The sequence below is a fragment of the Takifugu rubripes genome, chromosome 1 (genome assembly GCF_901000725.2).
Source record: "Takifugu rubripes chromosome 1, fTakRub1.2, whole genome shotgun sequence".
NCBI classification, from domain to species: domain Eukaryota; kingdom Metazoa; phylum Chordata; class Actinopteri; order Tetraodontiformes; family Tetraodontidae; genus Takifugu; species Takifugu rubripes.
In genome coordinates, this window is record NC_042285.1 from 24542733 (window position 1) to 24559090 (window position 16358).

At 45.7% G+C, this 16358-nt stretch overlaps 1 protein-coding gene across 6 annotated transcripts in view; it reads right to left on the bottom strand.

The window, feature by feature from the left end:
• Positions 1 to 16358, bottom strand: part of hdac4 (histone deacetylase 4) — a 79879-nt gene that overhangs the window by 41837 nt on the left and 21684 nt on the right. For 2 of the 6 annotated variants that reach the window (XM_011611936.2, XM_029829865.1), the window contains exon 3: positions 11213 to 11275. The exons of 1 other annotated variant lie outside the window; for it this stretch is intronic. In XM_011611936.2, coding sequence (XP_011610238.1) covers positions 11213 to 11275 — 63 coding nt within the window. Of the gene's footprint in view, positions 1 to 2500; positions 2769 to 5867; positions 5971 to 11212; positions 11276 to 16358 lie in introns of those variants that run through there. 3 more of the 6 variants (XM_029829767.1, XM_029829811.1, XM_011611944.2) reach the window with 3 other exon arrangements.

The following is a 16358-nucleotide window of genomic DNA, read 5'->3' on the forward strand; positions in this document are numbered from 1 at the left end:
GTGTTTTGTCAACATTACAGGCAATAACTGATTCAAATAAACCTGTTTTCTTCTCCAATTAGAATCACAGGCTAACACTACACCTATTTTATTGTTCTTTCCATATAGAAAATAAATAATTTAAAAAAGCCATGTTCAAATGTGACTCATTGTCGTCTCTAATATGAAAATCCTAATTCTGATTACATTGTAAAAGTTGTATCACTTCTGCAACAGTAAATAAATGGAACCCTTGGAGCAAACCATCCTGGTAAGCATGTTTACAGTTAACAGAGCTTTGAATGGCAGCGCGAGCGTGTGGGGTGACACAGCACAAAGCAGCAGGGCGCAGGCACCTGCGAAGTTCTGAGCGCAGCTTACAGGAATGCCGCTTTTGTCCATGTGGCATGTGGCGCAGGATGCCGCATCCCCGGCAGGAGAGGTAGACGCATGGGCTGTCGCCCTGAAGGCAGCAGGAAGAGAAACAATTCTGCTGCGAGCGGAGCCGTGCGGTTCACTGTAGTTCGAAAATGAACTGTAAAGTTTTCAGACATACCGGTATCTCCGCTATTCGACTCTGTGTAGAATTGGGATGGCTAGATATCCCACAATGCATTTCACCTTAGCCATTAAGTCCGCGGCTGCTCAAAATGCTCTGTGTCCTTGCGTACTTCAACATAAGCATTTCAATTGCCATTCCTAAAATACCCTTTGAATATATTTGTAGTTATTGGGGCCTGTTGTGCAGACTAAAGTGTTCCCTGATGTGTTTATTTCTCCTTCCTCTGGGATTTGGCAAACTAAGCCTTTGCCATAAAATAAAATAAAAATAAAAAGAAATGCGAAGCTACCGATGAGCTAATGAAGTGAAACAGCCACAGATTTACAGATTTGAGAGAGGCCATTACAAAACGCTGTGGTCAGTCTTTCGAAGGTTAGACATTTGTTTATATGATAACAATCTAACACCAGTTGACGGGGTCATTAGAGCTGTGAGGGATGTTACATAAGATCAACACTAGCAGGAAATGAACGCACCCATGAGGATTCTTCCCCACAACAGGCATGCTAATGTAAACTCTGGCTGAACCCACAAAAAAACGGACACAAGCACAGCTGGTGAAATGTCAACCATGAAGTATCCATCCATCACTCTGTGCTGATTTCTTGCCTGCCTCTGTCCATCCTCTGAATCCCCACTCCCCTCATCAGGCCGCTACGATCACAGATCACATGGAGGAAGTTATTTATAGAGCAGGATTCCTGAGGGAGCTCCTGGTCCCGGTGGGGCTCTATGCAGTCAGACGCAGCCACGTGCACATTTTCAGTCCCTCAAGTGTGCTCGCACGCTTAAAATGCAAAGACAGTCCACGCGGCAAATTTGCTACTGCTGGACAACAAAAAGGGTGACACGAGTAAGGATGAATGGCTAAACAAACAGGTGCTGGGAGAGGAGGGAGACAAATGCCATGGCGACTGCTGGGATTGTGGCCCGCGGTTGGAGGGATAAAGATGTGGGTGGAGCTCGGGATGTACGACAGACCAATGAAGCAAAGGTGACTTATCCAACACATGGACTGTGTGTGCATTCAGCTCAGTGTCAATACTGAGCCTTGTATGGATGCATGTTGATGCATGTCACTCAGTAGCCCAGACTGTTCTCCCAGTCAAAGAAAACCAAACAACTCATTTCAAATCATTCGATGCATCAGCCTGGTTCACAGCGGCTCATTTATCACCTACTAATTTAGTTACTTATCAAGAGATATCCAAGATTAACAGAAAAGGCACGAGCCCCGCAGACCCTGGCTATACAGTAGGTGTGCAGCCATCTGTCTTGATGGGGCATACTGAGATTAACTGGCCAATCAACTTGTAATCTAGTTATATTCATGTAATAAGGCCACTCCAGATGAAGAAAGACAGCGAGAGCACAGACAGTTAGCCACATGGTCACACTGCGTGCACACTGGCCACCAACCAAAACACAAACAAAACCCCAATTAGTGAACGATACACAAGCAGGAAGTGCAAATCAGACACACAGCAAAAAAAAAAAAGCATCTAACTTTTTTTTTTACTGTTATTCTGTTAGTTGCAAAAATGAACAGGACATTAACTCTTATTGAATCTCATAATCTATGCACGTATTTTCCCAACACGCAGACATGAACACATGCACAAAAGGCTGTGTGGAGGAGCAGACGCGGCCGGTGCCATCTGCTCCAGTCGACTCACTTCAGCGCAGCGGAGCAGCGATCTTCATACATCAGGACCATTCCGTAAACACTGCCTGCGTTCTAAGCTGCATGGCCACATCCACACACACACGCACGCGCGCGGACCGGCACACCGCACACACCCTTCTGAAGTGAACATTCACAGCAACCGATCTGCGACTGAGATTATTTAGAATTAAAAGGCACCTGTTAAACTGACGAAAGCAGCCGGAACTGATGGAAAATCTCATTAAAAAGACGAGAACAAGCGGCGGTAGCTTCATAAAAACAAGAGCTCTCACCCATCAGTTGAGTGGCGTTCCTCGGTGCGCTGTGCTCTGGTGTGTGTGTGTGTGTGTGTGTGTGTCTGTGTGGAGCACGGTGCAGGCAAGAGAGACAACAAGTGTGTGTCTGGAGACCAAAAGTCAGAGCTGTAAAGTCCACCACAGCGCGACAAAGACGGTGGACCGGAACAGTCGGAGAGAGTGGACTTCTCTCGCTCTCTTCCCTCTCTTCTTCCCTCACTCTATCCTTTCTGTTTCTCCTACTGTGCTTCGCTCTGCCCTCCGGCTGCCACTCACCCTCCCTCCCTCTCTCCCTCCCTCAGGTCTCCTCCCACTCTCTCTCTCTCTCTCTCTCTCTCTCTCTCCAACATCAGAGGACAATCTCAGGCATGTTGAGCACTTTATGGAAAGCTTTCCACCCCCCCACCCCCCCTGCAAACACACCCACCACAGAAAAGTGGCAGCGAGCGTCACATCGCGACCGTGTTCTTACTCGACGACACCGGCGCCCTGTTTTAACGGACCGCCTCAAACTTTGCTTCTGTTGCTCACATTTCTTATCTTAAGGTATCTGATGCTGGTAAAGACAAACAGTCCATTAAAACCCTCCTACGCAACAGCAACCCAAAAAAAAAAGGATATCGATTCTTAACAGTGACTCGTTATTTTTTGATTTTTGAATTTATGAGCTCAAGATTCCTATAGAAGTGGCTTTTTTCTGTCATTCTGTGTGGATAGATCGAGCTGCTGGACTTCACCTGTTGGCTGCTCCAGGTGCGATTCATGGAAGTATCGATCATAACTGTTGTTCTTTGGGTTCCATTGAGATGTTTCACCCGAACCTTCACATAAGGCACCAGAAAAACACCCTCTTGCAGTGATTTTCACTGGGAAACCTCGATGCTTGAAACTGGATCACACGCTCACACGTGCGGGCAGCGCTCCAGTCTCCAGTTTGACCACTGAGCCAACGCAGACAGTATCTGCTCGGACAAATCCAGCTGAATAACAGGAAATACGTATGCTTGAAAAGTGCGCTGCAGATTCAAGATTTACTTTATTCATCCCCGTAGGGAAATTGAATAACGATGAGATGAACGATGAGGTGCAAAGTGTAATTAGGGACGCTGAGGGCCGATAGAGTTTCCTCAAAGTCCCAGTGATGACAAGTGAGGGGGGGGGGGTATCTTCCAACTGGCAGCATGAAACACGGCCCGATGGAGAGACACCAACTCTTTAAAAACATAAAAACAAACTATTCTGAATGTAGCCAGGCTTCTCATGGTAGACTAAAGGCTAATAAGTAAGGGTATAAAGGCTAAAGGGTATAAAGTAAGACAAAGCTGACGCAAAAGTGACGCAAAAATGCCAAGTGGTTATTAATCTGACATCTCCTTGGTCTGAACGTGGGGGAGAGGGATGGCGGAAAACTATTTAGGGGAACTGCATGGAAGAAAGAACGAATAACAGAGAACTTAAGATAAGAGTGAGAAAAGTACTCGATAAGTACAGCTACTGGAAAATATAAAAGATAGCTCATGATTACACTTTTTTTAAAGTTCATAACCTGGAGGTCATGTGGATCGAAGGGCAGAGAAATCAGTTATCAGTCATTTAAAACAGCAAAGCTTTCATTAATGGAACGTTAATCATATCACTCAGTGTGTGTGTGTGTGTGTGTGTGTGTGTGGGTGGGTGTGCGTGTGTGTGTGTGCGTTTATCTCTGTGTGTTTGCAGGGGCTATTTTTGCAATTCTGCGTAAAATCCAGGAAAGCCAACTTTTGTTTGATCAGACAACACGCCCACACACCTGCCCGTGTTATCAGCACGCTGTACGCCGCTGACGTCAAAGGCTTAACCGAGCTTCGTGCGGCCATGACACTGATAACAGCGAGTGGGGCCGAGTCCAAATCACAATGGCTCACAAACACACACGGATAAAACCAGAATTACCCGGCTAGAGCAGAGGAGGGACACGTGGAAACATCAAAACTCAGCTTAGCGAACCAGAGGGAACTACGTTTAAAAATATGCTGCTGCTTTTTGTTGTTTCTTCTTCCTCAGCCGGTGACTCAGCAGACCAGAGTAATTCTGAAGACAGCTTGGGTATTATTAGGCTCGGGGAAGTGCACAAACATGTGTTACGACATTTGTTTTTTAATTCAGTCCTGCGGATGGGGCCGTGCGTTCTGGTGCATAATGCTTATCACAAAACCAAAATAGTCACAGTGACAAATAATAAGACTGTAAATATTTTATTCCTTTGGAAGCAGCTTTTCATGACTGAAATTGCTCTCACTCGTTTGGTATAGTCGAGCAAATATGTCTCATCATTTTCCACTTCCTGCTCCCATTAGACTGAAATTTGGAGGCCCTTTTCAGGCCAGAACGTTCAAAATTTGACTTTCAGGGAATCTCTCCATGCCCGGATGTGGTGAAATGTAAAATAAATGCAAGTGGACGAGAGACTTGGACATTACTTTGCCACAGTCTGTTGGAGAAGCGTTCCAGGCGATTAGCGAGTATATCTAAGATAATATCTCTGCAGCTATCTGCATCCGAGTCAGCGTGTGTTAAATAATGCATGCGGCATAATGATTGCGAGGCATGCTGAAATACAGTGTGGCAGCCCGGCAGACAGGACTGATGAATAAGTAATGCATGTGTCAAAGCCTCGTAAAGTACACATGTGGGCACATGCACACAGACACACATGCAAACCAGAACCACAACTGGTTCATGCTCCGAGGCAGCTCTTATTTTTGTACCATCCAGCGCTCTTGCCCCCCCCCCCTTCCTTCCAGAGACAGAGGCGGTGGGAGGAGGGTTGCTTTTTTCATCCAACCCCCCCCCCACTCCCCCCCCGGCCTCGAGGGACACCAACCCTACTCCAAATATGTGAGATACTATGTCATTTATTATTGATTTGAGTTATTTATAATACACACTGCGAGCGAATTCCCTGCGACCCCCTCTAACTTGTTTGCCTCTCCCATCCGGCCGATTTTGCATCTTTGATGATCTCAATAGTTTTTCCATTCAGAAACACCCTACTTTGCAACTTAGTGCTGAATAAGGTAAATAAGTGTGCGGTGCGTTGGAGATACACCGGTTCACCGGTGGACTGTTGCATGATGGAGGTGAAGTCTGATGAACGAGGGATCCGCGACAAATACTAGAGATTGTAGTAGTTGAGGAGACGTGGTAGAAAGGGAGATGTTTCTGGAGCTCTCTGCAATAATGGGGTTCTCTGGTCATTCATATTTTACGCCCTCTCCTTCCGTCTCGGAGGTGCTCCCTTTCTGTGCCGGGTGTGCGGCAGACGCGGGGCCATTAGCCGTCGGCGGTGCAGATCTGAGCTTATGAGAGATGTCATCTCACCAACCTGATCTCCGCTCTTTAAGATCACATGGGTCACAAGAAACGCCCTGTGCCCTTTCCACAGCCGGACCTGGATGTTCTTGATGCACGCTGCAGACTGGAACATCCTGCCGAAAATGGCCTCATTAATAATTACTCTAACGGATGTAAACAGACATAGATTAAAAAAGATGGACATGTTCTCGACAAGCAAATACACAACTGATGGAGTAGTGCAATTATAGCAACACGGTGCAGGCCAGCTTTGAATCGAGGACCGTCTTACTCTTTATCGGTCCTAGTTTTGGTAGTTTGGACTTTTCCACTTAGAAAAGTCACGCTTCACGCTCACCGCACCTGCAGATCTGATGAAGCATTTGCATCTTAACCATTAGTGTTAAAAATGAACCTCAGAACCAATTTCTGGGCTGCAGACATTAGGCTGTGGGCTTTTCTGCAATGAACTTCCCTTCCTGGAGAGCAGAAGGATAATCACAGGCCACCACAGAACCTGGCAGCCCCCTCTCCCCTTGCAATTGCAAAACAAACGTCTCTGGAGTAGGTCATCTATAATAGATACCTTACAGAGGGCTGCTCTGGATTCAGATGGCCCTTTTAGGGCTTTCAAAAGCTTTTACAAAACACACCTCTGCATTAACGAGTCAGCTTACGAGGAAGCGGCGGGGCGAAGGGTGGCCGGACAACAAATGTAATAAGCACCTACGATGAATGGAGAGTGGAATCTCACAGACTCCTGGTAATAAAGCTGTCAGAGAAATATGGAAATATGCGGCGAAACATGAAGACTCTACAGACGTCTAAAAACATGTGACAGACCACAACGCAGGGAAACCCCAACGTCTAGACATCCAGGCTTCAGGAAGCTGAGCACAGACCCCCATCGTGGCAAACACACCATAACTGTATACAAAATTCATGTCCTGGTACCAAACGCAACCTGCCCCTTACACACGCACATGCACAGATCTAACCTCATAAAGCTCTCAGGAAAATGGCACTGATGCAGACAAAGTAGGTTAAGCCAATGCCTGTTCTAGTGGAAGACAAAAACACGTCTGGCCCAGTCTTTTTTTTAGACCCAGATGTGAAGTGCACGTCTGGGGCCTCAGGTCATGCACCAGTATACCTGCAGTGGATAACACCAAGGACTCCACTTTCATCTGCTGAGCTCACTGGTAATCCTAGTTTATGGAAGGGCCGCGACTCTGCCGACGTGCAGCCTCCCCAGTATTTTTATTTCATTCAGTTGTTTCAACAAGACGTTTGCAAGAAATAATATGAAAAAAGATGCTGGGAGAGTGAATGAAGCCAACGGTGTCCGAGTTGATCGTAAGTTCAACAGAACAAAGTTTGACATGGTTGTTAGAGCAAGCATGTGAGCGGCTGTGCACGAATCCTTACTACACTAAACTGGCATCAGGAAGGAGGATCCATGCCAGCTCATGGCCTGTGTGGTAGGGGGGTCTTGGGGGCCCATCTGGGAAACTGGCACCAGGGCTGTGGGGACAGTGTGGGCAGTTGCAGAGAAGACAGGGTTGTCCTCAATTAGCCAAAGAGGCAATCGGAGCAGGTGCTAATCAGCACAGTTATGGATGGCAAATAACCTACAGACTGAATTGAGAATCAATAAAACATTCAGGGATTATCTCATGATCAAACCAAATCTATTCCTGATAGAGCAGGAGCGTATGCTGCTTCAAAGAGACCAAATCTTTCTTTTACAGATTTTGGTGCGCACATAAGGCGCCCCCCATTATAAGGCCCCCCCCGTCCATTTTAAGTGTACTTATGTGTATGTCGGGGTTAAGGTCAAGCTAGAACAAGCAAAAGTAAAAACACACACTCAAACCAAATGCAAGTTCCCCCCAGCGTTCCCAATAAACAACATTGTGGCCAGCAGACGAGCGCCAGTTCACACAGTCACGATGACCTGCAAACCTGTGTCACCTGCCACACTTTTGTGCGTTTACTCGTTGCTTTTCACATTTCTGTGAGCGATAAGTGCACCGTGTTTTTATGTTGGTTAAAAGAAAGCTGGATTCAAGGGGAGACCAAAAGAAATGTGTTGTTGTCGCAACGTCACTGGTTCACACTCGTACAGGACCACAGGATTATTTTCAGACTCTAAATGGTCCCATCTTGCTTGTAAAATTTGAGACAGTGTGAGGAAACTTCCCATCTACTCGTGCTTGTGCGACCCCTACATTTGACCAGTCTGTTGCTGACGAACTCCTTCTCCACACATCAGCCCAGTAGTTGGTGGTATGGCACAAATGAGCTGGTTTGCCAAGTCCAACGGAAGAAGGAATTTTCAGGATTTTTCTCCAAAAGTAATATGGGAGTGGTCACCCGTGACAGTGGCTGCAGACCTGCCAACATCACAACTATAAACTTTACACTGCACTGGAAATTGGTTATTTTGTCAGGTTTTGATCTCAGTATTGTGGTGTGAGGAACTGGTGCCTTCATGGCTCAGCCTTCAACACACCAGGTTGTCTCAAAACAATTATTTATGACAGAATAGAGGTTTCAAAAGCATAATTAGACATGTTCTGGGACTGGGTCCAATATACTGGTGGCAGCATGATGTGAGGAATAGCTTTGCCACCTTTTTAAAAATGCCACATTGTTTTAATACAACCCGCTACTGCGGCTAATTGCTAGGATGACGCAGTATGTCACAGACCAAACGTAATCACAGTTCTGACAATGGCTTCATTGTAAGAGACCTGGCCTTGCAAGTCACCAGGTCTCAGCCCTTTGGGATCTGTTGAAGGAAAGTCTCGCGGCAACAATGTGCAGCCAAAAAGTCTATGATTCATAATGCTCCTGCATCTTGTGCACATGGAGCGAAGCCTTGGAGAAATCTTTCTGGCTGGTGTCTTATGTGAATTTCTTAAGACAGACCAACCGTGTAAACTCCATAGCTGGTTAGGCAAAGAAATTACACGCAGCCAAATAAAAAAAAAAATAAAAGTGCGGAGTTTGATAGACATAAGATTTGGCATTACCAAAAATATCTTCATTTTTTTATGTGTTCCTTCAGAGGATTTCAAAATGGTAATGAGTGCGCTGATATTTGCATAAAGTGTTTTTTTTATCCCTTATCCCTCTTCTCAAGTCATCCAATTCCCCCTCACACACACACACACACACACACACACACACACACACACACACACACACACAGAGCAGCTATCCATTTAATATTTATTTAATGTGTGCCTGCGGCTCCACGTCCCAGGTTCTTAAGTTCCCACAGATAACTGACAAGTCCAAATACAGATAAGCTGTTCTGACAGAAAACCAACAGGTCTGCCTTTAGAATCGCTTTTCGTCCTTCTCTCCTCCCTTTTTTTTTTTTGTTAAAACCTTAATTTCACTCACCCCCCCGAAAAGAGAAACAGACACAGAGAACTGTTGGGGTTTTTGGTAATTACCAAGAGCTCAGAGAGTCCCGGTCTGCTTCATTTGACATTATTATCCCTCCGTCCCCGTCTTCCAGCTCCCTCCCTTTCTTCTTTTTCATCACTTCTCTCACCTTCGCCTCACTCCTCCTCACTCCCCGCAGTGTCTACACTCTGACAGTTACGTGTTAGATGCGCGTGGGCTGCTGCTAATTTGTGCGGAGTAGGAGAAAGCAGTTTTGGCTTGGGGAGAAAGGAAGCTAGTTTAGGCTACATGGTGGGACGGACACACAAGACGAGCAACACCATCCAAGTATTTCAAGATCTCTCCTGCTGTCACGTGTTTCAGTGGGTGAAAACGCTCCGACCAGATTCACGTGGAAGTCTGCAAGTGACTCTGAAAGGTGTCGACTTCTGCTCCTCTCCCAGCAGCTCCTCCTGTGCCCGGTTTAGTCATCCTCTTTAATATGCACGCAAATCTGTCTTCATCACTGCGCCTCCCTCCTCCTCCTCCCTCTCCTCCTCCTCACATTTTTCGCACGGCCAGCTGATTCACTTACACTCATTCTGTTTCCGATACCAAATGTATCGGAAAGAAAAAAAACCCGCAGTGGCGCTCAAGTTTAAGGTCAGCGGTGTCAGCTGCAGCTGGTCCTGCCTCTGAAATGGAAATCAGGGCTCAGAATGAGGACAAATGGGGAAATGTTACCGTTGCTTTTGGCACCAATTCCTCGTTTTTGCACCTCTCGTTAATGTGTTAATGATTAATCGTACTACACTGTTTTAAAATGTTGCTGTCTTTTTTTTCTTTTCTACTGCCAGCTGGAAAAAACAATTGTTAAAAATTCATTATGGCCACGCGGATCTACCAGCTCTATCTTTCAGTCATATCTTGGCGTGTAAAAAATAATTTGGACAAATTAGCGTAAATCTGTTGGACAAATTCAATGTTCAATTTAAAAATGTCTTATTGGCTTTTGTGATTGGCTTTTAAGAAAAGCTACATGCAGTCCGACTTCATACCAAGGCCGTGCACAGAGCTCCGTGTAACAGCCATTAAAGGTTAAGGTTTCAGCAACGATAAGGGTAACGCCGCTGCTGCATCAGCGTTTCCTGCCGCCACATGGGACAGACATGCCGCTTGTGGGTTGGTGACATGCTGATGGGGCGTTATCACCCCATGTTCCCGTTAACAAGAGTGCGATGTCATAACCAAATCTCTCCTTTTGGCGTGCACTCGTGCATGTGTGCCGCAAAGCCCAAAATAAAACGGCGAGTAAATAATATACCAGGCGTGCTAAAAACACGGTGCGGCAACAGCTGGTGGAAATGATTACACGCTCAGTAAGGTAAATGATACCTTTTTTTTCATAAACACTCGCTGACCGAGTGTCGTCTTCGGTCGCTCATTAACCAGCTCAGGCAAACCATGAAATCCCCAAATCTCCTATTAAACGCTGATGCTCTGTAATCACACGTATCAGTAATCCCACAGACGTGACTGCATCAATCACTCAGTGCGGAAGTGAGCGTCTCTGAAGTCAAGAAGTCGGGGTGTAAACACTAAACAGACCCAAGGGAAACTGAACCTATCAAAGAAAAACGAGGGGAAATTGACTTTAAAATGTCTTTTACTGGCCTGTGTTGATTTCAGAATTAAAGACCAGTATTATTCACCCCCTAAAATATCACTGGCATCTTTGTTTTCTGGCCATTACAGGAGCAAAAGGAAAATCACCACATTTTCAAACCTCTTCTCAAATATCAAGGTATAACAAGTAGCTCAACGTGGATTCTAATCCTTTATTATAATAAAATATCTTATAGACTCTTGACTCTGTGCTGATTCAACTGGCCATTGTTTTTGTGTAACTTCCATTGCAACTCTACACCATATTCTTCGAACTATCAGCTGATTAGCACCTACACGTAGATTTCTTACCAAGGTGATTGACTGCAGCGGGTTTAAGAGCTCCCAAAGGCCGCTCGTTGTTGGACAAGCCACCTGATGAGCAGAGAAGAGATGTTTAGTTGCAGAGATGTGAAGCACCATCTGTTTACAACAGCATGAATATTATTAGTGCATTTACGCACAGGATATTTTTAATCTGATGGTATCAACCAGCCACTGAGATTTCCCAAAGCGCCGTTGAATAAACAGTGTGGTGACAGTAGTGTCGCCTGTGAGGCACTGGCTCTTTAACCAGGATGTAGAAAAGGCGAAGCTTCGTCGGAGTGGGCGGGCCGAAGGAAAGTGTGAAGCAGATGTGTGCAGTAACATGATCTCTGATCCCGTGGGGAGATTTCCAGACTGCAGACAGTTGCTGGCTCTTTTTTTTCATGCTCATCCTCCTGCCCTTTGACCTTTAGTCAACATCCTCTGCTGAGTCCTTCCATTCTCAACACAATGATGTCACCCTAGTTCTGCATCCACCTGCAAACAGTTACTTAGCCGTATATCATTTTCTAAAGAATGAAGCCGTTGAGGACATTGGGCTAGGTAATCCAGCTATTACTGCCACTTTTGTGATGATGCCTTATTAAATTGCCTGTACTTTGCGGCTTCCAGCACTGACGCCATGCTTAACTCAAACGATGGGCGCTCGATTGGAAAATAAACCTTTTCTGAGATCCACGGTCTTCTCAAGTATGAGAACCCCGCGTGGCCATCAGGAGGCTGACAGAATGAGGAAAAACGTGAAGAGCCAATGTGCTGTGTCACACATGGACGAGCAGCCGCGCATGACATACTCACAGCTACTATGGGTTTTGTTTTTCTGGGTTGCTAGGCGCTATTTTCAGCCTTAGCAGACTGCTCCATGATTAATACATGATGGAGGGTGGGGCTGAATTATATATTCACAACATAGCCTACACACGAACGCACATTCACTCATGTTATTCTGGGCAAATAACACCCTGCTTTAACACAAACGGTTGACGACCAAGCCCGAATCGACACGGAACAACCAGACATTTACCATCAATGTCTGCAGACTGTGATAAAATAGCAGGATTTGAGCTCAGTTAGTGTGTAGGATGACAGGAGCAGATGGCAGAAAGACAAAACCAGAGTTGGGCTGTGGAGAGACATGCCAAGTAATCAGACACTCCATCACACATACAGAGAAAGAGCCGAAAGTGTCTTTTACACTGAATACTAAAATGTAGAGATTCTATTTCCCTGCTCCCTCAAAAGACCCCAAAGCTCCGGCATGACTCGGACTGAGTGTGTACAAATAAGCTGAATGGATAAACACAGATTTAACTCAGAGTTGATGGGAACCTGATGGAAAAGAGGCAGATTCAGAAAGAGCAGAACTTGACCTCTGACACCTGCGGAGGAAACAGGCCAAGTCCTATCTGCCTGAACAGGCCGATGAGAGAAAATCTCCATGGAAACCACAACAAATAGAGACACTTGTACAGGCAAGAAAGTGTTTGTGTAATCCGATGTTGCTATTATTAACACCAGCGGCGCACATGAAAAACTGGAACTCAAACTCTTTGACCGGTATAGAAACGAACTGAAACAACGGATTATCCAGATGACACAACCACAACAGGGCATTTAAACAGCTCGTTTTGCCCCGCGCGCCGTTTTGGTGCACGTTCTCTGCAGAGTACCTGTGCAGAGATGATGTGAGAGTTATTAACGGACGCAACTGGACACTGTAGATATTAAAAAAGAGTTGATCCGCCAAACGCCTCCCCCCACATGCAGGAATACACAGAGGTCATGGCCAATAAAAATACACCGAGTGTAAAAATGCACGTGTGTGCCAGGCGGGACTTTGACTCTTTTTACATGTGTTCTGTCCCGTTTATAAAATGTGTCGACAGACTTCCTTGTGAACAGACATACGTGATCGCCACATGGAAAAGGAAGAGACGGAACGCCAAGACGCTGACGTCTGGCGAGAAAGCGAGTTGGCTGGGAGGCTGGCAGGAAGCGGGAGTGCCTGCTTCAGTGCGTGCACACCCGGTGTTCCGCGGTGAGGAGACCCCTTCCATGATGTCAGAAGAAACAAAGAGTGCTCGTGAACATTCATAAAACTGCGCCTCCACGCATCACCGTGACTCATTTCTCCAGCTACCGCAGGCCAAAGCTGCGGCGGCGGCCTCCGTCTCCAGCTGATTTCTAATCACCGTGACATTTTTGCCAGCCACAGCAACCCGTCTGGTCCGCCACACCTCAGTCTGGTGTATTCTGAGCCGTAGAACTCTCCCACCCCTCACTTTGCCAACTATGCCATTCTGTGTGTTGAGGCGCCACCAAAACTGCCCTTCTGCTCCGACCACGATCGGAGCCAGCTACAGCGTGCGCCAGCCAGGCCAACCTGTCAGCGCAACAGCAAACCAACCCATAACCTGCTGAGAGGCAGACATGCACACAAGTTCAGGCCAACCCGAGACACTTCTGCAGGGTTCGATACAATTTTATGTAAGACGACTAAAGACGACATGCCAAAACTGGCCCCATGTCAACCTTCACCTCTGAGAAACGATACTGCGCTCACATAATAAAGCTAAGCTATTTGCGTTACATATACAATCCTCCCGAGGCCTGACGGAGGCTTCTCTGATGTGATCTTTGTGATTCCCAATGCCCTTGAACGCTGGTAGGTGCCAGGCTATAAAATGTGTCATGCTGCCTTGTAAATAGTAGCAAGTCAAGCAGCCACAGTCGCTGCCAAATATCTCCAGCAAGCGTTAACCCCGGTAAAAACCCATTTCCTTCCCGCTAAAACTGCTCGCCTGTGTATGAAGTGCTTACAAGCGTGGTGCATATCAATGCCAACATTACTAATTAAAGTAAATTAATTATGACTGAAATTAGGAATTCTCTGAAGTTTTATCTTGGATTTAAGGATCGTAAATTAAGTAATTAAGTGGCTGCAGGGTTGGAAGATGAACAGAACAGCGACAAATGTTGTGAATTCCCAGTAAACAGAAAAACATTTGTGTGCAGGACTTGGGACCATGTTTAACTTCTCAGTGGCCTCCCTAAAAACCACTTCTTGGTGTTGAGGCCATGTTTACCTACCACTCAGCACTTCCTTTGGCATTTTAAACCTACAAGACGAACCACAGCATTAAACTTGTTTGACATATGGACTTTTAAGGTCTGTGTGCAGAAACCTATGGCTGGTTTAAATCTGGAAACAGCTCAGTTTGCCCAAGGATAAGTGGGGTTTTTTATAATGCACAAATTTCATTGCAAATTAGATTTTCTTAACCAAAGTGTTAGGATTCCATTATCACATGACTAGACAAAGAATAACCAGCAGTTTATTATGTTAAAAGAGTTAAATAAACATTTGAAAAGACAAATACATTTGAAAACAGGATCTTAATTTCAGCAGATCAGCATCTGAAATTGGCAATAACATATTTTCCCACACGTGAGAATTAATCGTACGATTGACTGAAGGCCAACTGGTCCAGCCCATCCATTTATTATCTGACAATGAGCCTCACACAGGAATAACTGCTCAGATAGAGGCCATGTGGTCTGGCAGCAGGCACGCCAACACAGGGTCCGCTGGGAAGCTCTGAGTGTGTGTGTGCGTGTGTGTGTGTGTGCACGTGTGTGCGTGTGTGTGTGTGTATGTGTGCGTGTGTGTGTGTGTGTGTGTGTGTGGTAAGTCTCTGCTGAAAGGGCTGAATGTGTGCAACAACAGAGACATCTGTAGAGTGGAGGGGTCACTGGGTGAAGAGAAGGGTCCTTCTGTTTCCAGGAGCGTCACACATGTGTGCATCACCTGTGTTGCACGAGAGGTCACAAACACTGTAATATGCATTTGCTCGGGCAAAGCGTGACCTTAGCTGGGACCATAACAACATCCAAATGACGGATAATGTCCAGCTGTGCAAAAATTAGGTAATTTTTGTAGGGAATCAACGGTTATTTGTAGGTTTGTCATCAAGGGTTCTTCCCATTTTCTCTGTTGCCGTTGCTGTTTACAGATGATTGGCTATGAAACCGTAACCTTACACAGTCGCCAGCAGCCTGCCTTAATTACACCTTTTTTGCTCTACAGTTGTTTTACACAGCAATTCCTGTTACCGCGTGTGGCCTTGCCTGGAAATATGGGTGTGAGTCTCAACATGTGCGTTCATGTAAGATGAGAGAGCAGAGCGGCTTCAGCTGCAGCTTCAAACGCCGCTGCGGTTCGGTGTGAATTTACAAGGTAATCGTCTCAGTATTTCTGTCATTCGGTTGTTTTGCTCAGATCATTAGTTTGGGGCACCAAGAAGGTGAAGCTTTACCTGTAAAATACAACTTTTTTTCTTTTTGTTTAAACAATAACTTGATTTTTCCAAGCCTGGACATTAAATGTTTCCATGCAGTTTCCATCTGTTGCCAAATTCTTTGTCATTTTCATGACTTACATGAAAACATCTCTGCATGACTCTTTATGGATGGATATAAATCATACATGACGTAAGTCAAGCAAACAATGCAACATTCTTCTCTTGCTTTCCACACAGTTTCACTTCAGAACACCAATAAATCTTCCAAACGGCGCACTTTCTGAAAACCAACAACATGCACCAAATCCCCAAATACTCCCATCCAATCTGAATATTATGGCACATTCTATACAACCACAGTCCCTCATAACCACACTACAGGAATATTCCACTGCATAACTGACAGATCCCCGTTTTTCTTATGAGTCTTTGAAGCAGCACGTCTCTCTGCGTGTACAAAGATGGCTGCTAATCCTGCCACGCTTCTGCAGCTGATGTCCCCCCACCTTCTCATTTCTGCCAACTTTGTTTCGGCATCCAAAATCTGCCTTTTCATCTGTTACTTCCATCGCTTTATCCGGCTAACAGAACTCACCCAAAGAGAGGAAGAAAAGGCTTCATGAGCTGATACGGAAGCCTTTGTAAAACAAGACGTCTCCATTTTCACCGCACGCGCCTCGTCACGACCGTTCCGTCTTCAGCATCTTCTCTGCTGCGGCTCGGACGGTTAAACCGATGTTTTGCCGTGTCAGTCTTGTGTCATAGAGTGCCTCTAAATACATTTTGTCAACGTTTTGTTTCAAGATTTTGACTTGATTCGGGCAAGCGCA